This window comes from Miscanthus floridulus, chromosome 4, assembly GCF_019320115.1.
Source record: "Miscanthus floridulus cultivar M001 chromosome 4, ASM1932011v1, whole genome shotgun sequence".
NCBI classification, from domain to species: Eukaryota; Viridiplantae; Streptophyta; class Magnoliopsida; order Poales; family Poaceae; genus Miscanthus; species Miscanthus floridulus.
Window position 1 is genome coordinate 12,471,110 of NC_089583.1, and position 19,941 is coordinate 12,491,050.

General features: G+C 41.4%; 1 protein-coding gene across 1 annotated transcript; it reads left to right on the plus strand.

Annotated features, from left to right (window-relative positions):
• The first annotated feature begins 12,609 nt into the window (after positions 1 to 12,609).
• LOC136549437 (casein kinase 1-like protein HD16) lies at positions 12,610 to 19,495 on the plus strand. Its single transcript, XM_066540712.1, has 17 exons — positions 12,610 to 12,770; positions 13,498 to 13,988; positions 15,102 to 15,227; positions 15,305 to 15,378; positions 15,454 to 15,523; positions 15,591 to 15,646; positions 15,732 to 15,803; positions 15,889 to 15,983; positions 16,132 to 16,195; positions 16,273 to 16,402; positions 16,481 to 16,696; positions 16,773 to 16,903; positions 17,062 to 17,236; positions 17,321 to 17,411; positions 18,661 to 18,818; positions 18,944 to 19,132; positions 19,220 to 19,495. The coding sequence occupies exons 2-17, from the start codon at positions 13,551 to 13,553 to the stop codon at positions 19,277 to 19,279; spliced, it is 2,145 nt and encodes a 714-aa protein (XP_066396809.1). The 5' UTR covers positions 12,610 to 12,770; positions 13,498 to 13,550; the 3' UTR covers positions 19,280 to 19,495.
• The last annotated feature ends 446 nt before the right edge of the window (positions 19,496 to 19,941 follow it).

The window sequence follows — 19,941 nt, forward strand, 5'->3', positions numbered from 1 at the left end:
AATAAGCCTTCACATGAATTCCATTTGCATTGTTGTCTTCTGCTTGAACTAGATTGTTTATACAACAATACATCAATTCTTGGCTTTATACAATTTCATCAAGTATCTGTGAGATAATCAATTTCCTGTCTACACTTAGCAAACGGGTTAGTCCTTTAATCACGTTGTCATTCAATCATCCAAAACCCACTAAAGGGCTAGATGCACTTTCAATCTCCCCCTTTTTGGTGATTGATGACAACTTGATTAAAGCTTACAAAATGATATAAACATTTAAACTTTTGGGTTCAATGATTTATGAGAGGCTCCCCCTTAATATGTGCTTATGATTAGAATTCACAAACTGACCTCAAATGTCAATTGCACATATTAAAACAAATAGGAGACTCCCCCTAAATCATTGCATCCGTGGGGTGCATGTGTGTGTGACAAAGAGAAACTGTGATGCATATGACAAGATATATCATACAAGAATAAATATAAAGGCATCACATCAAATATTTTCATTCTAGCATGCATAGTCCTTATGAAAATAAATATGACACATGTAATTCACACATAGCACTCATTACAAATTTTCTCAAGTCCAGATACCACCGATATATAAAAAAAGATCATGTCTCAAGAGATACATAGATAAAGCATAAGTGAGTCTCATCTTTCACATGATACAATCTATCTCAAATCCAAGATACATCAGTGAAGCTCAAAAACAAGAAACGCAAGAAACGACAGCCTGCAGTACATATCTTCAGGTACAAAGATAAGCAAATGAAACTATCCTGAAGCTTTAATCAGTCTCTCTCCCCCTTTGTCATCTATCACCACAAAGGTCCAACAATGACATACTAAGGACAAAGGGGCTACAAGCTGTCACACAAAGCACAAAGGGTGCTTAAGGTTCAAACTTTGTACTAATCTCTCCCTTTGTATTAAACTCTCCCCCTTTGTCATCTTAAAGAGGTTGTACTTGTCACTTGTTTGCAATTCAAAATAGATCAAGTACATAGGTTTACTAGCTCATGAACAAACTCATACACTAACCACTAGATCATATAATCATTCAAGCAATAGTGGTAGTCTATGAATCAAAAAATTTTCATTTATAATGCATGATCCTATAAGCATGTACTATATGCACTAACCGCATACTAGTAAGGGATGAAAAATGATCATGCACAATACAATGATACCTTTGCTATATTGGAGAGGAAGATAGTCATATAGATTTCAATTCATTTCTCCAATAGCACCATGAAGTCTAATTATAAGCTTGGTGAAGACCACTAGATACCAATTCTTTGAATTCCTATTCTTCACCCATATGAATTGAGAATCACTAATGATCAAGTGCACTCTTCTTGTTGTGGTTGGCTTGCTTCTTCTTTGATCATTGCTTGCTTGAGAGAACTAAAAAGATGCACCACTTGTAATACCACTTAAAATTTTATGACTTGTTCTCTTTTGGGTATTGCTTGCTTTCTAGACCAATCTCTTGATTTTCTTCAACCAAGTACCTCAAATGTCCCTTTAGATTACCACTTTAATTTTAGCCATCCAAGCCTAGGATAAAGTGACCTCTCTCCAAAGAACCATCATTGATACTCACTTGAAATAACTTAAAAGAAAATCACTTGATCCACTTGAAAGATTTTGTTTGATTGATCCATATTGTTGGACTTAATTTGATGAATAACTTTGAATCCTTCTTTAAGTCCTTTTCTTTCTACTTGTTTAAGTCTTTTTCTTTCTATCAAAAGATCTCCAATTATCACTAGAACTTAAACTCCATCTTCATCTTCATCTTGGTCTTGATCTCTAGCTTGAGTACCAAATGTGTACCAGATACACTCTTCAAACAAATTGTCTTGTACTCATCATTTGTCATGCTTCTATCTCAAACCAAAACCAAAACATAGGTACCTCAATCACTTATAGATATGATTCTAATTTGAGGAACTTTGAATCTAAGTGACTTTTGATCAATCCAATAATTGTCACTTTCCTGGCAGATTCTGTACTCTTCAAAGAATAAATTATATCTCCCAAAGTACATATCCAAAAACCACGAAATTTGGTGAGGATGTGACACACTAAGTCTTCTAGTAGCTGTAAAAATTTGAGCTTCTTTGGACTTCTATATTGCTACTAGATTTCATATCTTTCCACACAGGTACATGCTGAAAACTGCTGCACTATAGCTGACCAGATCTACTCCAAATCCGAAGTATCACTTATCCAAATCTCATGAAATTTGCACAGCAACTAATACCATAAGTGTAGAGCATGCAGACCAAATTTCAAGCCAATACAAATAGATTTGATTACACAAACATGTCTATGATCACTGCTAGCTCAGATTTTCAATATTGGACAGATTTCAATAATTGAGCCATTTTTCTCCAAATTGAACCAAACTTGAAATCAACTTGTTTGAATACTCTCACAAGACATATGTCCATTCAAACCACTTACTAGAAGAAATCTTATGAACATATTCAATCAAACCAAATTCAAACTTGATTACTTAAGCATTTAATCCATTCAAACATCTTATAGCAAGCAACATATGCATATATATCCAATTCAATTAACTCATATGCACCCAATAAACTTTGATCAACAAGAGATATACCTTGATAGCTTATGATCATCTTTGCAAGCTTCAACTCCACTTATTTGCATGCCTTCAAATATATCAATAAATTCCCACAACTTGAATATGACACTTGTATGTTGATAGCATATGGACTTCACTCAATTTTGACTTGGCATTGGGATAGAATTGCACTAGGCTTCAATACTTGACTCAACATAAGATGAACAATAATAATTCCATTGAATCAAGTCTCCAATGCCATGGTACCTACAAACGATCATCCACTTTTCGATGGTACCCAAACTAGTTTGGGTCCTTCCATGTTAGACGCAACATACTTAGGCATAGCCTTAGTATGAATAGCGGAATATTTTTGCAATACTAACCAATAGGGTACCATAACAAACCTTCCTAGGCATAATATTTGCATCAATTGAAATAGGCTTAGGATTCTCACTTAGGGGACATAAATTAGCCAAGAATTGATTTTCTCCTTTTTTTTTTGAATATTTGGCAAATTTATGATTTTCAAAACTTGAGAGAGATTTTAGTGGGACATAGGGATATTTGTAGACTTGAGAGAACCATGTCACATGTGATTAGGCAAATAATCAACCAAGGGTAGCAACAATCACAATATGACATGACTAGGTCACAAAGACCCAAAAACCACATGATTTTCAAAAACCACACCACCTACACATGCTAGTTAGGGATTTTGTAAAACATCTATCCTATATCACACAAATGCACACACTAGCATATAAAGGGCCTTAGATGCACTTACAATGCACGTATGTAACTACATACCTTTGCCTTGAGCCCACAATATCACCATTGAGATAATACATGGCATGACAACATCATGTTGACCTCACTTGTCAAATAATCATACCATATATGAAATCAATTTTCATCCAAAGGACTATAAATAATGCTAGATAAATTTGTTAGTCCACAATATCATCACTGAGATAATACATGGCATTACAACATCATGTTGACCTCACTTGTCAAATAATCATACCATATATGAAATCAATTTTCATCTAAAGGACTACAAATAATGCTAGATAAATTTATTAGTCCACAATGGTGCAAAATAGAAACTGAGCTCCCCCTAAATAAGTACCACAAGTAATTTGAATGACTTTCAACAAGCACTTTATTCTTTTAAGAATTTGGGAGTCAATTTTCTATTTTGACCAACACAAAGTAATTTGCCATATTTAAATTTCGTTGAGACATACTCACAACCCACTTAGGTTTGATAGATCACAAGCTTCTGAGCAAATTAAGGATATATGAAATCATATGGATCAAACCTCAATTGCATCCCAATTAGTGCTCTGGTTCCTGCCATACCGGACACGTCCGGTAGACATACCGGACACGTCCGGTAGGTGCAGGACAGAAACAATTGAAGCGCTGCTTGTGATTCTTCGTTTTAGCTCTAGTACTTCTTGTATGCCTGCATCTGAACAAATGCATTGCTCTACTAGAGAGCCATTAAAAGCATCACATGGCAAACATGATAATTATTAAATGAAACTAATTAGCCACTTCCAATTATTTTACAAATATGCTTATTTGTGAGCCATTGAGCACTAAACACAAAGTGGCTATCCTATAAGGTTTTTAGGTACTTGTTATTAATGGCAGAGATGAAGTAAATGATATGGTCATTGATTTATCTTCGGGTCAACCATATATGAGATTATGATAAGAATTGATTGATAGATTGAGTGAATATTGTCAAATTGTTTGCTCAACCACCCCGAAGCTTTCATCTCACCACCAAGTACCTACATTATCAACCTAAGCACATTTTGGTACCCAACTCTTGTTGGGTCCTTTTGGGTTAGTCAACAAGTGCTTAGGCACCCAAATGGCCTTAGTACTAGTTTGTGGTGAACACATCACCTTGCTAGTGCTAACTCCATTTGAGGTCTTCCTAAGCATATTATTATAAACAAATGTGTTCGGCTTAGGGACGTTACCTTTTGGGCAATCATAGCTTAGATGCCCCTTTCTTCCACAAGCATAGCATATGCGACCTTTGTTTGCTCTATGCTTGTTTTGCTTGTATGGACATCCATCAACCTTGTGGCCCATCTCATTGCATCCATAGCATCTTCTTGTTGCAACTTGGGCTTCCTTTCTTGACTCTTGATATATAGGGCATTTCTTGGTAGGATGCCCCAATTTCTTGCTCATGAGACAAGCGCTTTGTCCATCACTCTTCACTTGCTTGGCCTCCTTGATTGAAACCTTTTGAGTGGCGGCTTCAACCTTGTCGGCCCAATTCTTATGTGGACACGTAGCCCACTCATGTCCATACAATCCACAACCATAGCACATCCTTTTTTCATATTTCTTGCTCTTGGTTGTGTTGGCCTTGCTTGAAATGTGATTCTTTTGTTGGGTTTTGGAGGAAGCAAGGTTTGAACCCTTCTCAAGCTTCTTCACCATGTTATCACGGTTATCTTGAGAAGGTTGTGCTTTCTCCTTACCCTTCAATCGAATCACATCTTTCTTTAATCTTTTCACCTCTTCTTTGAGCTCTATGTTTTCTATAAATTTTTGCTCAATCGAAGATTGGCTTGCTTGAGAAGCACACTCATTAGCACAAGAAATATTCAATTGAGATTGTGTACAAGTGAGTGTGTGAGTGGGAGGTTGAGATGATTTTACCGTTGTAATCACAACCTCATGAGCCACCTCAAGCATGATGCTTGATTCTACTAATTCTTCATGAGAGCACTTGAGATGAACATAGTTTGCTTGTAGCACATTATATTTGCTTGAGAGTTCATCTAATTTTGCCTTGAGCTCAAGGTTTTCCTTCTCTAGTTGTGAAACACTAGAAGAGGAGTTAGTAACTAAAGCATGCTCAATTGATAATTTTTTATACCTCTCATTTATGGCCTTTAGCTCTTGCAATTTGGAGATGAGAAACTTTTCTTGATTTTGAAGTGATTGCTCTTGTTTCTCATTCTCTTCCTCTAGCTCATCATTCTTCTCAACTAGCTTCATGAGAATGAGCTTGTCTTTGTTGCTTAGATGATCAAGAGTGTAGCTATCTTCAATTTCAACATCACTCTCTTCTTGATCATCTACTCGTGCTATCTCCTTGGCTTGATCTTTCTTGCTAGCCTTCTTCCTGCTTTTCTTGGCCATGAGACACAAGTGATGAGTATCATGAGATACTGAGGTTGACTCATCACTTGGCCGCCACCGGGTTTGAGCCTCATCATCACGGACTGTCTGCTGTCCGGTTGCCTCGGCTTGCACCTCTTGCTCCGGCTCGGCGCTCTTGAGGTCTTGTGAGGCTTCTTCGCTGCATGAAGACATAATGGACATATTTTCCATTGACTCGACCTCAAGTGCATCATCGCATTTGGATTTTCCATATAACTCAACGAGTTTGGTCCAAATGAGATGAGCACTCTCCGGAGGTTGTTGTCCATTGAATATTGCCTCATCTTGAACCTCTGCACTCAATGTACTCAAAATGATATTAATAGCATGAGCATTGAGTTGCACGCATATCTCTTCTTCTTTTGATAAATTCTTATAGTTGCTCCAATCAACTATAGGAAGAGGTATGCTTGCAAACACAATATGCTCAACAAGAGGACTAATATCTCTAAAAGCATTGAGTACATGAATTGACCAAGGTAGAAAGTTTGAACCATCATTTTGGAGAAGCATTGGCTCCAACTCGATAGGCGTCGACATCCTTTTCTCACGGCGGTGAAGCTTTAGGTGAGAACCTCGCTCTGATACCAATTGAAAGGATCTAGGATGTCGCCTAGAGGGGGGTGAATAGGCGTTTCTGAAAAATCAACACCTTTAAAAGCGGAAACGATTAGTAATAGGAGTTTCCAAAATGGAAACTCCAAATCAAAGTAATACAACCCCTCACAAGTTAGCCACAAAGTATATAAAAGATACTAGATAAACCTAGGGAGCCAAACAGCGGCAACCAAAGAGTTGAATCAAAATGCACTAGTCAGTTAATGTCGGAAGTCCCGACGTTTGGGTCAGAACTTCCGACGTGTCGGAAGTCCCGACGATTGGGTCAGAACTTCCGACGTGTCAGAAGTCCCAACAGTTTGAGTCAGAACTTCCAACGCAAACTGTCAGCACTTCCGACCCCTGCGGGAAAAGAACTACAAGTGCTAAAATGAACTTTGCGATGCCGATAACTTACAAACCCACTTCCTAGTGGTAAGGTAAGGTGTTGGGTCACTCTCTTGACGTCGATAAGCCACCAATCCGTAGATCGAGTCCCAAACCCTAAGAAATAGCTAGAGAGAGGGAGACAACCAAATACAAGTAATTTCGAGCAAATCACAACAACAACAAGCACGCGGGAGACAAGAATTTATCCCGAGGTTCGGTAGCCCCACAAAGGAGTTCCTACGTCCTCGTTGTTGAGGTGACCACTTAGGTCAGAGTCTCTTCCACCTCCTTGCCTCACTCAAGGATACCACAAAGGTCACTTGAGTTTCTTCACTAGAAAACAAGGGTAATACAAACTTCCCAAGGCTCTTCCACAAGATGGAAGCTCTTGGGCGACGCCTAGCCGGCTAGGGGAAAATCCCCAAGAGTAACAAATGCAAATCAAACCGGCTTGACGAAGAAATCAAGTGCTCAAGCTTGCTCCAAGTGTTTTTCTCACTCAATCCACTCTCCAATCACTCAAACCCTTTGGGAATCGAAGTTGGAAGTAAGGGAGTGAAGAGAGGGGAGCCTAGAATGCTTGGGGGCTGTTTGGCCGAGTGTTTGTCGCAATGAAATGAGTGGGCAACGGTTAGAAGTGAGGAGAGGGGTATTTATACCCCAAGTGAAAATCAAACCGTTCAGATCTACGTCGGAAGTTCCGACGCAGATCTCGGGACTTCCGACGTATGAAGAAAACACTGTTCACAACAGGTCAGAAGTCCGTGTGTGCAAGTCAGTGTCGGAACTTCTGACAAACGTCGGGACTTCCGACGGTCATCACTTCCGACGTACGTCGGGACTTCCGACGGTCATCACTTCCGACGTACGTCGGGACTTCCGACGGGCACAGTTAAACAAACAGCCAACACCGCTGAGGCCGGGACTTCTGACTGTCGGGACTTCCGACACACGTCGGGACTTCCGACTGTCGGGAGTTCCGACACACGTTGGGACTTCCGACATCCACAGTCACCGCGCAGGCTGTGACTGAGAGTCAGCACTTCCGGCAAGAGTCATGACTTCCGACTGTCGGGAGTTCCGGCTTACGTCGGGACTTCCGACACCGACAGTCACAGAAAATTATTCTATGTGCTCGTGAAGTGCTAGAGTGTCTCATTATTGATTTAGTTATTATGCTTGAGCACTCTATCTTCCTCAGACCACCTAAACTTGCATCCCTCTTAATAGTACGGCATTCCTATTAACTCAAATTTAAAAGTATAAGGAAATTAAACCTTTTGAGTTGATCTCTTTGAACCGAAGCCGTGTTTTCCAATCTTCATCAAATGAGGGTGCCAATCATGTTGATATTGATCTTTTCACTTGAGCATAGCCATCTTGAGCACGTGACTTGATTCCATTCATCAAATATGAATAACTCCAAATGCATCAAGTCACTTCCAACGCTTTGTCTAATATAGGTTTGATCCTCCACATCAATATGACTATCGCAGCTTGATTAGTACCTCAACTAAATGCAAGTACTTCCTTCTTCACCCTAGCTAGGTTCTTCGGCCGCCAAGCCGTCGCTTGCCCTTCACCCTTGCTTAGTACCTCAAAGCCTTTCCTTGCTATCTTCACCATCTCAAGCCATCAAGTCACATCTTGTGTTGAATCATCCATTCATTTGTATTGTTGTCTTTTTCTTTTCAATTTAGCAAGCTTCAAATATGAGACCATTCCATATGCAATCCCTCATGTCTCATTAATTAACTTTTATCGTGCTTGCTTTCACATAGATCATTGAAATCCCACAATAAATAAGCCTTCACATGAATTCCATTTGCATTGTTGTCTTCTGCTTGAACTAGATTGTTTATACAACAATACATCAATTCTTGGCTTTATACAATTTCATCAAGTATCTGTGAGATAATCAATTTCCTGTCTACACTTAGCAAACGGGTTAGTCCTTTAATCACGTTGTCATTCAATCATCCAAAACCCACTAAAGGGCTAGATGCACTTTCATCCGCTTTTCTTAGTCGAGCTCTAAAATCAAATATCTTAACCTTTGAACTCTCAAAATTATTTAAATTACCTACCTAACATGGTTTAGAGTGGTTTTGAAGGCAGTTGTCTTTTTGTTTTAGTTAATATGGGGTAATATGGGGTCTCTCCAAGGTTTGTGACTATGGTTTGCCCCTTGTTTGCATATTGTTTTCACTATAGGTTTTGACTATTGCTTTCCCTACTCTATTGTGCAACTGGACTATAGTCCTCCCAAACCCTAACTAGCTATAGGACTATTGTCCAAGGATCATTGCAGAGGTTGTGACTATAGTCCTCCCAAACCCTAACTAGCTACAGGACTAAAAGGATCTAGATGGTTAGAAGGGGTGAGTAGCCTATTAAAAATTCTCTACAAAATGCACAACACTAGAGCAAAGTGGTTAGACAAATATGAGGCACTGACAACAACTACTTTGACCAACACTATTTCACCAAAGCAAACCTCTTACACAAGTCTAATAGCAAGTCCAATACAACTACTAAGCACTCGGAAGCAAGGAGGATAGCACTACTCTAGTTCTAGCTAACTAGTGAAGCAACTAACTAGCTACTTCTAGTAACTAATAACTACTACAACTAGGCAACCAAGTACACACAAACAATAATATGGAAGTAAATGCACAAGTGTGAGTAGCAAACTGAGCCAGACAAGAGGGAGACAACAAATTTATCCCTGAAGGAATGGTTGCTTGCTAACAACCTACGTCCTCGTTGTGGCGACTCTCAAAGTGAGTGGTTCACACGCTAACTAGCCACTCAAGCTAGACCCACAACTTGGGTGCCACAAGAATCAAACACAAAAAGCACTCCAACTAGCCACGAGCATTCCACTAGAGTTGCTCTTTGCGATCTCCCATGGGGTAAACACAAGAGCCCAATACAAACAACTTGACCGGAGGTGGCAAACAATCACCACAAGCCCCCTTAACGATCCTCCAATCCATCGAGCCATCTAGGTGGTGGCAACTACTAAGAGTAACAAGAAATCCAATGTTCAAACAATGAACTAGTGCCACTGTATGCAAAACAAATAAACAAATGCACTAGATCCCTCTTAGTCTCACTTTGGATCAAGCAACTAGCAAGAGGGAGATTAGTGGGAGATGTTCTGAGAGCTCACGCAAGTGTTAGATCAGTTAGAATGCCATATCTCAGCTCTCAGTTCACTTTAGCAATGAGGCTAGGACTTCAGAAATTTATCTTTGTGATTAAAAGTGGTTTTCTTTTATTCTCTATGACAAAAATACATTGACAAAGTGATTATTACGTGGAAAGTGAATAAGAAAAATATTTTCCATCTCTGGGCCATTAGTTCACTTTAGAAAATCACTTGACATAATCATAAAATTAACTCTGTATAAAAGTTTGTTTGGGAGGGGTTTCACTACAATTAGTATGGGAGCACTTCTGAGAAGCTCTAAGACATGCCTTAGATTGGATTATTCGAACGCAAAGTGTGTACAAGAGAGAGCTTCTACTCTGTATCAAATGGAAGGAGGGCGCTACTAGTTTTTCTATTAGGTAGACCATCGTCTCATTTGCTTGGAACAATTAGAGCTAATCTTGTTCGCTCGAACTTATCAGTACGACTTATCAGCTATAGTACAATATTTTTCTCTCATGATAAATTAGCATCAGCCGGCTTATCAGCCGCAGAAACCTCAGTTGAACAGCTCAATATCTTTCTACATTTTAGTTGAAGGTGAGTTAGAGCATCTACACCAGATATCATATCCCACCTTCTATACCTAAAAAGTAGTTTTTTTAGGAGATGTTGGTGTTGCAACAGATCTCATCTCTCATCTCCTTTACCTATAATTTTTAAGAGATCTTCTAAAAGAAAAATCTTTTCTCCTAAACAAAGAAGACAATCCCCTCTCTCCTGAAGACAAGTTTTAGGTAATCTACTACAATAGTCCTCTCTTATATCCTAAATTGACTTTAAGGTACTTTCTAAAACAACTATAGGAGATGCAATATAAGAGATCTAGTGGAGATGCTCTTAACTAATAGATTTTCACTACTACCTGGATAGTTCAATTCAGGCTTTTGTTTAAACTATTAGCCCGACAATTTCGATCCCTTAGATATAATTTTAGCCACTAATTATACATATTATTCACAAAAAAAAAACTATATATACATATCCAAACATCCCACAGTCGGTTTGTTATAACCCTACTACATTACTACTATGTTTTATTCGTCCAAGTTTGCCATGGGGATTCCCTAGTTACTAGTAACAAAAAAAATAGGGGCCAATGATGGCATTTGAGGTTCCCTTTGATAGCTATTTTTTTATAGATCACTAACGAAGGCACTTTATTACAAGTTCACAAGATATACATGGTGAGAAAAACTCTAATGAAAACCATCATGAATGTTTCATTGTGAAACTACAACTTGTTAGGTACAATTTTGAGGTTGGAAAACATAAACCATGTGCTAAAAACCTAATGGCACCCATTTCTATATGGCTCTAGCTTGCATTTGTATATTAAGATGTGACATTTAACAGATAGCAAGCCGTAAGAATTGGATATGCAGAAAAGGACCAAATCAGAGATAAGCCATGCATGAAACATGGATTTGAACCTTGAAAGGTAGCTAGGATTAGGGATCTACTGTAGTTTTGAAATTCAAAGTGATGCTACAATCTACACATTTGGAGCCGTAGAAACATGTCACACGTGAGATTAGGATTTTAACCTATCTTGATCCTAAGGTTAATTGATAAGGAAACTTGTCATGTCCTCATGCATGTTTGATTAAAACTTAAAAGCGATCCCAAAAATCTCGACTAGGACTCTAGGAGAAACGTTCGACTCCAACTTCAGCTTGAATTCTGATTTTGACTTGGTTATATTGATAACGCACGTTCTTAGGGCTCGAGCTGAGTTTTTTCCCTGCATTGGTTCCTGTTGTCATTAGTCTGTAACTATTACTCCCTCTATATTCTAAATTATAAGATATTTTGGCTTTTCGATACATTATTTTTATTACGTATCTAGACATGGTATGTATCTAAGTATATAACAAAAACTACATATCTATAAAAATCAAAATATCTTGTAATTTGAAATAGAGGGAGTTCTAATTTACTATTGACTTCATTTCTTATTCGACGATGAAAAACTTGGCTATAACTCTAGCACCATTTCTTGCTACCCAATTTCTCAAAATTTTGAATTTTGACGAGAAGAACAAAAATGTTTGAACGTCCAAAGTTTGGCATGGAAAAAACTTGGTTGTGGGTAGTTTCGGAGTTTATTTAGGGGTTGTTTGGATTGGGCTGCTAAACTTTAGTCCCTCCTAAATAGTTTAGGCCCCGTTCGCTTCGCTGAAAAAATAAGCCGAAACACTGTTCCGACTGATTTGTTGTGAGAGAAAAATATTGTTCTGGCTGAAAAAACAAGCTAAAAAATACGGATTATAAGATAAACGAACATGGCTTAGTCCTATTTAGTCACTCCGAAGTTAATAGAGAGAACTAAAGTCCATTTAGTTCTATTTAATTATAATTTTTTAAGTAAAAAGTGACTAGATTTAGGAGCACCGGACACCCCTTATAGGACCCAAGTCGAAGTCTAGTCGTTTTCTCCACGTCTTAACCGGTAGCGGCCAGGAGAGGCAAGCCACTGACAAGACGGACCCACCCGGCAGCCTCACGGCCCCGTCGCCCTCTCACTCCACTCCATGCACCACGACCCACGAGGGTGGCGCACCGCGTTTCCAAATCCAAAACCAACGCGAGCACGAGTCGGGGACGAGCAGCTCCACAACAATTCGTGCCTGCCTGCCCTGCCTCCTCCTCGTCCTCCCCACCTCGCCGCCCCCGACCCGCCCCCCACACCACGCGCGCGCGCGGCGCTCGAGGCGACGAATCCGGCCACCTCCTCCGCGCCCGTCCCCGCCGCCGGTCGCCGATGTAAGCATCCGCGCTCCCTCTCCCTCCCTGCGCAGCCGATGCGATGTCTGCAGCGTCGTCGTCGTCGTCCTGCCGCATCTTTTTTTTTTTTGAATTTTTTTGGGGTCGCCGGGCGGTGCTCAGGAGCACGGTTCCCGCGCGATCGGCCGGCCATTCGCGGGAAACATCGATCCGATGAGGCGCGCGCGCCCCGATGCGACCGCCGCGGCGCGGGTCGTGGGGGCGGGCAGGCTGTGGATTTGGGTTGTGAGGTGCGGGTTTCGCTGGGTTTCGGGTCGGGATTTGGGGTTTGTTGCGGGTGTGTGGCGATCTGTTGCCTGACCGGCGGTAATCTGGTGGGCAAAGCCGAGATTTTTTTCCCCCGTCGGGTGGGAATCGGCGTGGTGCATCCGGTGATGGGGATGGTGGGATGCTCCCCTCCCTTTTCCCTTTTTAGTGCCGATTGGCGCATTCGATTCCTCGGCAAAGGGTGTGGTGGTAGGGAAGCTGGCCGTCCTCTTGATGGCGATGAGGATCCGGCTCCGCTGATTCTCCCCCTCCTTTTACATCTATTGGTCGGTCGCCGGCCTTGGCTCTGCCCAGTCTTAGTTTGATTGTTCTTTTGGGGATGTTGGTAGATGCCTAGATGGAGAGGTTGCTAGAGTGGTGTTGATGTGTGTTCTTTGCGGTATCTGTTGTTTTGTTCTTTATATTGATGAACGATTGTAACCTGTGTCTGCATGTGGAGATTGGAAGGAGCTCGGAGGGCTGGGACGCTGACCCGAGTTTTATGGGGAGAGGATGCCAGAGCTGCGAAGCAGTGCTCGTCAAGCACGCCTGAGGTCTAAGAAGCTCGACGATCTGCAGCCAGGAGAGCCGCCTGCGAAACCGGTGCCACCTGCTCCGCAGAGGGCAGCAAAGCGTGCTCCTACACGTGCTGCTAGGGGCAGAAAGGGTGCCGCTGGGAGAGGAGCGCCTCCCGCACCGAAGCATAGAAGAAAGGGGGTTGAGATTGCCGACATAGAAGCTGATCCAGCTTGTGAAGACCCCCCTAAAGCTGTCAAGGGACTGGAAGTTGCCCCTAAAGCTGTCAAGGGACTGGAAGTTGTTGCTGCTGCACCCAAGAACCTTCCTTTGAAGAAGGTAGCCAAGGTTGGTGTTCCGAAAATGAATGGTGAAAGTGCGGAGAAGATTGTTGGGGCTGAAGATGAATCGACAGCTACACCTGTGCCAGAGAGGGTATTACTTGCTCTTTTGCATTTTTTCTCCACATGGACTGCCATTTGCCTTCTTTACTTCCTAGTTTATTTTATCTGTTTGCAGCTCACCTAATTACAAATACACACAGTTTTTTATTAGCTTTGCATAAACACACTGGTTTTTACTAGCTTTTATTGCCGACTCTATTTTAAACACAAAAAAAGATAGAAATCATGTCGTTTTCCCATGATGCTCTGCACGGGAGCCCTTAAGTCAATGTAGTCCTTGGGATTGCATGGCATTTATTGTTATGCTGTGGTACCTATTATTTAGTTAAAGGAAGCATTCCAAATCCTGTAAAAACATACTTGTGGCTCGGCGTAAGGGTTCACCAATTAGTTACCTTCAACTCTAGTTGGGTCCTAGCCACAGTAGATTGCCTGGCATAGGACACCCTTAATGTTCCAAAAGATTAGTTCATTTAACACCAAAAGGGGCCAATCACATGCCTACTAACCATGGCACCATGCTTGCCATAGTCCCATCCGCATCTACACTATAAGCCCAAGGTGATGTTGTCAAAAAGGAATAACTAGTTATGCATAGTTGTAGTATTGTTATTCATAGCCTAGAAGTCGGTATAAGTAGAACTGTTGGTATTTGGTGAAATTCCTGTGGTGCAGTAGTACATTCAAATGACAACTGAAAGCCTATTGACTTGCTTTGTTGCATAAAATCAGAAGGCTGCTATACAATGGTTTTATTAAAAAACTTGACCTGGGTGGGTTGGGGGGGGGGGGGGGGGGGGGGGGGGTAAGATATCCCGGGCATTGCATGAAGAAGACCTTCTCACACCTGCCCCACGCATACACAACAACACTGTAGCCCATGTGAGAACAACCACGACCGGGGCCAGAGCTAGACCTTAGATCTGTGCTTTGGCGTGGGACAGACGAAGGGATTTTTTGAACCCCAGCATGGAAATTTGCTCCCACGGGGAGTTGAACCCAAGACCTGAGGAGTGCTACTCAAGCCACCTAACCAACTCAGCTAGAGGCCCATTCGCTGTACAATGGTTTTATGTTGAACTTGGACATAATTACTTATTTACAGGAGTTTTTGGGGTCACCTAATCTTATTTCATTTCTGCAGGTTCAAGTAGGTAATTCTCCAGAGTACATAACTGACAGGAAGTTAGGTAAAGGTGGTTTTGGTCAGGTCTATGTTGGCCGAAGGGTTTCTGGTGGAAATGCTCGAACTGGTCCTGATGCATATGAGGTTTGTTACTTACACCTTTTATGAATTTGATCCATTTTTTCCTTACATAAATCCAATCAATGGTAAAAATTTTGTAGGTCGCATTGAAATTCGAGCATCGGAACAGTAAAGGATGCAATTATGGCCCCCCATACGAGTGGCAGGTTTATAAGTATGTTGCTCATCCCGTCGTCTTTCCTTTTTCATGGGGGCTATTTCTTTCTGACTATTGTGCATTGTTTGCTAGCACTCTCAATGGTTGCTATGGCATACCATCGGTCCACTACAAGGGTCGTCAGGGCGACTACTATATACTTGTGAGTTCACTGATTATTACTCTATTTCTTAGCAGCTCAACAATTTTTATTCACTTTTTTTTTTCAGGTAATGGATATGCTGGGTCCCAGCCTTTGGGACGTGTGGAATTCAATGGGGCAGACGTAAGTATCTTCCATTCTTTTTTATGTTATCTTTTGTCACTCATGTATCAGCTTCTAGACTAAATGATTCAACAATCTCAAGCAGGATGTCAGCAAATATGGCTGCTTGCATTGCTGTAGAGGGCATATCGATTCTTGAGAAGCTCCATTCTAAAGGGTGAGCTAAAACTAGCTATCTTCAACTGAACGTCCTTAGATGTATGTTTGACTGTTGATTTACACTAAGATCCTCTGTTTGCCAGGTTTGTGCATGGTGATGTGAAACCAGAAAATTTTCTGCTTGGTCAGCCTGGATCTCCTGATGATAAGAAGCTTTACCTTATAGATCTTGGTTTAGGTATGCATTTGTCAAATAGTTTTTATCTTAGTATTTGTTATTCCATGTCACCATTGTTTCTTTGAAACTTCATATATTTTCTTAGTGTTATTTTTCCTACTTGCCTCCCCCCTTTTTGTTGTTGATATGTGGTACCCAAATTGTACAGCATCCAAGTGGAGAGAGAATAATGGTCATCATGTTGATTATGATCAGCGGCCTGATATCTTTAGGTTGGTTACATTCTCATTGCAGCAGTTTCCTTTGATAAATGGTCTTCATTAACCTATCCTCTTGTTTCTTTTTGCAGGGGAACAATTAGATATGCGAGTGCCCATGCTCATTTGGGGCGCACCGGTAGTAGGAGGGATGATTTAGAGTCACTGGCATACACCCTTATTTTCCTGATAAGAGGAAGATTGCCTTGGCAAGGCTATCAGGTAGGTTTTAATACACATGTTGACTCAACATTATGGTATTATTCTGGAGCACACGTCAGCCTGTAACAATGTTTGTAGGGGGATACCAAGAGTTTCCTTGTTTGCAAGAAGAAAATGGCTACTTCTCCAGAGATGCTTTGTTGTTTCTGTCCAGCTCCATTCAAACAGTTTCTTGAGATTGTCACAAATATGAAATTTGACGAAGAGCCAAATTATGCCAAGCTTATCTCTCTTTTTGATGGTTTGATTGAAGCACCCGCCTCGAGACCAATCAGGATTGATGGGGCTCTCAAGGTCTGTACTAACTATTCCCTCCTTTCATCATATGTAGTTAGATTTCTCCCGCCTTATCCTTGTCCCTGTACTATAGGTTGGACAGAAACGCGGAAGATTGCCTGCAAATCTAGAAGAAGATGAACAACCTAAAAAGAAGGTTAGATTAGGGAGCCCGGCGGCTCAATGGATTTCAGTTTATAATGCTAGGCGGCCCATGAAGCAGAGGTAATTACAATCATTTAATTAGATGCTACAAGGCATGATAGTTTGGTTATACTTGCTGCATTTCTCTAGTAATACCTAGCTTTGTAAACATGATCATTAAGATGTGATGAACTATTGTTGCTAAGCTTTGTTGTCAACATCTGTTGCTTGTTTCTTAGGTACCATTACAATGTGGCTGACTCAAGGTTAAATCAACATATAGAAAAGGGCAATGATGATGGGCTTTACATTAGTTGTGTGGCATCCTCGGCAAACCTTTGGGCACTCATCATGGACGCAGGAACTGGTTTCTGTTCTCAAGTTTATGAGCTCTCACCAGTTTTTCTCCACAAGGTACAGCACTATCTGAGTCAAGCTTGACCATGCCTAATACTTAATTTAGCGAGGAATTCTAACTCTGTTTCTAATTATACACAGGACTGGATAATGGAGCAGTGGGAGAAAAGTTACTACATAACAGCAATTGCTGGATCAACCAATGGGAGTTCATTGGTTGTCATGTCCAAAGGTCTGAATTTTACCTTTTCTTGTTATTGCTCGCGCTTGCATATTGACCTTCCATTTTTCTCACCATTTTCCCATTACAACAACAACAACAAAGCCTTAAGTCCCAAACAAGTTGGGGTAGGCTAGAGTTGAAACCCATCAGAAGCAATCAAGGTTCAGGCACGTGAATAGCTGTTTTCCAAGCACTCCTATCTAAGGCTAAGTCTTTGGGTATATTCCATCCTTTCAAGTCTCCTTTTATTGCCTCTACCCAAGTCAACTTCGGTCTTCCTCTGCCTCTCTTCACGTTACTATTCTGACTTAGGATTCCACTACGCACCGGTGCATCTGGAGGTCTCCGTTGCACATGTCCAAACCATCTCAACCGGTGTTGGACAAGCTTTTCTTCAATTGGCGCAACTCCTAATCTCTCACGTATATCATCGTTCCGAACTTGATCCCTTCTTGTATGACCGCAAATCCAACGCAACATACGCATTTCCGCGACACTTAGCTGTTGAACATGCCGTCTTTTCGTAGGCCAACATTCTGCATCATACAACATAGCAGGTCTAATCGCCGTCCTATAAAACTTGCCTTTTAGCTTCTGTGGTACCCTTTTGTCACTTAGGACGCCAGACGCTTGCCGCCACTTCATCCACCCTGCTTTGATTCTATGGCTAACATCTTCATCAATATCCCCGTCCCTTTGTAGCATTGATCCTAAATATCGAAAGGTATCCTTCCTAGGCACTACTTGACCTTCCATACTAACATCTTCCTCCCGAGTAGTAGTGCCGAAGTCACATCTCATATACTCAGTTTTAGTTCTGCTGAGTCTAAAACCTTTGGACTCCAAAGTCTCCCGCCATAACTCCAGTTTCCGATTCACTCCTGTCCGGCTTTCATCAACTAGCACTACATCGTCCGCGAAAAGCATACACCAAGGGATGTCCCCTTCTATGTCCCTTGTGACCTCATCCATCACTAAAGAAAACAAATAAGGGCTCAAAGCTGACCCTTGATGTAGTCCTATCCTAATTGGGAAGTCATCCGTGTCTCCATCACTTGTTCGAACTCTAGTCACAACATTGTTGTACATGTCCTTAATGAGCCCGACGTACTTTGTAATTTCCATTAGCAGTACAAAATCCTATTGTTTCTCTTGTATGTTCCTTTGTAATTTCCATTTTAAGCCCTGTTACATCGCTTATTAATTATGAGGACATGCTATGGTATAATTTGGGGGTAATATATTTTCACTAATGCAGGAACTCCTTACACTCAGCAATCATACAAGGTTAGTGAATCATTCCCTTACAAGTGGATCAATAAAAAGTGGAAAGAAGGGTTTCATGTAACGTCTATGGCCACTGCTGGAAATCGCTGGGGAGTAGTCATGTCAAGAAACTCAGGGTTTTCTACTCAGGTTAGGATGATTGCTTGACCATGCAGCATTATTTGTGCTGTGTGCTTACCAGCTCATATTCCTCTGAATCGTATCAACTGTTGCCTGAATATTTCACAAGCCATTTCCTCGCCAACTAATGTCAGGTTGTAGAGTTGGATTTCCTGTACCCGAGCGAAGGCATCCATCGGCGATGGGAGAGTGGTTACAGGATAACTTCCACAGCGGCCACCAATGACCAAGCTGCTTTCATCTTGAGCATGCCAAAGCGGAAGCCGATGGATGAGACACAAGAAACCCTCCGGACCTCTGCCTTCCCCAGCGCACATGTCAAGGTATCCCTGCAGCCCATGCTTCAGATTTCGTTGCCATTGTGTCGTCTGTTACCCATTCTAAGCTAACCTCGCAAAAAACCTTTGTAGGAGAAATGGGCGAAGAATCTCTATATAGCTTCGATCTGCTACGGACGAACCGTGTGCTGATCGCACACATGGAAATCGAAGCGACGGCCACTGATTCAGTATGGTGGCTTGCTTCAAGAGATGTGAAATGGACGTTAAATCAAAATCAGTTCTAATGATAGGATCAGTAGATCTGAAGATACGGTATGGTATCCTACCGTAATTGTAAAGAAATGTTGTACCCAATGCTGGCCGTGAGACCTTTCCTGGCATGAAGCTAATTCATTTGGGCAGAAATTCGTTGTGTTTCGCCATATTACTGTTTGAAAATTTCACCCGGGTTGCCAGTAAAAATGTGCGCGTGTATATTTGATGGTTTTTGAGATAGCGTTGTCATAGGAATTAGGAAATGTGGGCCATTCTTCCTCTCCTTTTGTGCTCATGTTCAACATTATAGTGTGATACGATCGTCTAAGCATGAGCTCGTCCTCAGGTCGGGTGGCCTATCAATTCCGGTAGGCAGGGGCGGATCCAACGGGGGGGGGGGGAGCCCCCTCTATCCGTACCGGAGCAGTGGAACTCCCTGTGGAGCATTTATGAATTTTTAGGCAAAGTTCTATAGTGTAGGGGACTGAGACTTAAGATCGCAAAGTTCTATGGAGTAGAGGGCTGAGACTTAAGATCGAGCAGTAGGGTTGTTCAGCCCACCAGAAAACCGGTAGGCATTTATCATATAACTTTTC

Coding starts and splice junctions, on each gene's coding strand:
- LOC136549437 (XM_066540712.1), top strand. CDS start 13,551: ATGCCAGAGCTGCGAAGCAGTGCTCGTCAAGCACGCCTGAGGTCTAAG. Junction 13,989..15,101: donor CTACACCTGTGCCAGAGAGG/GTATTACTTGCT, acceptor TCATTTCTGCAG/GTTCAAGTAGGTAATTCTCC. Junction 15,379..15,453: donor TACGAGTGGCAGGTTTATAA/GTATGTTGCTCA, acceptor ATTGTTTGCTAG/CACTCTCAATGGTTGCTATG.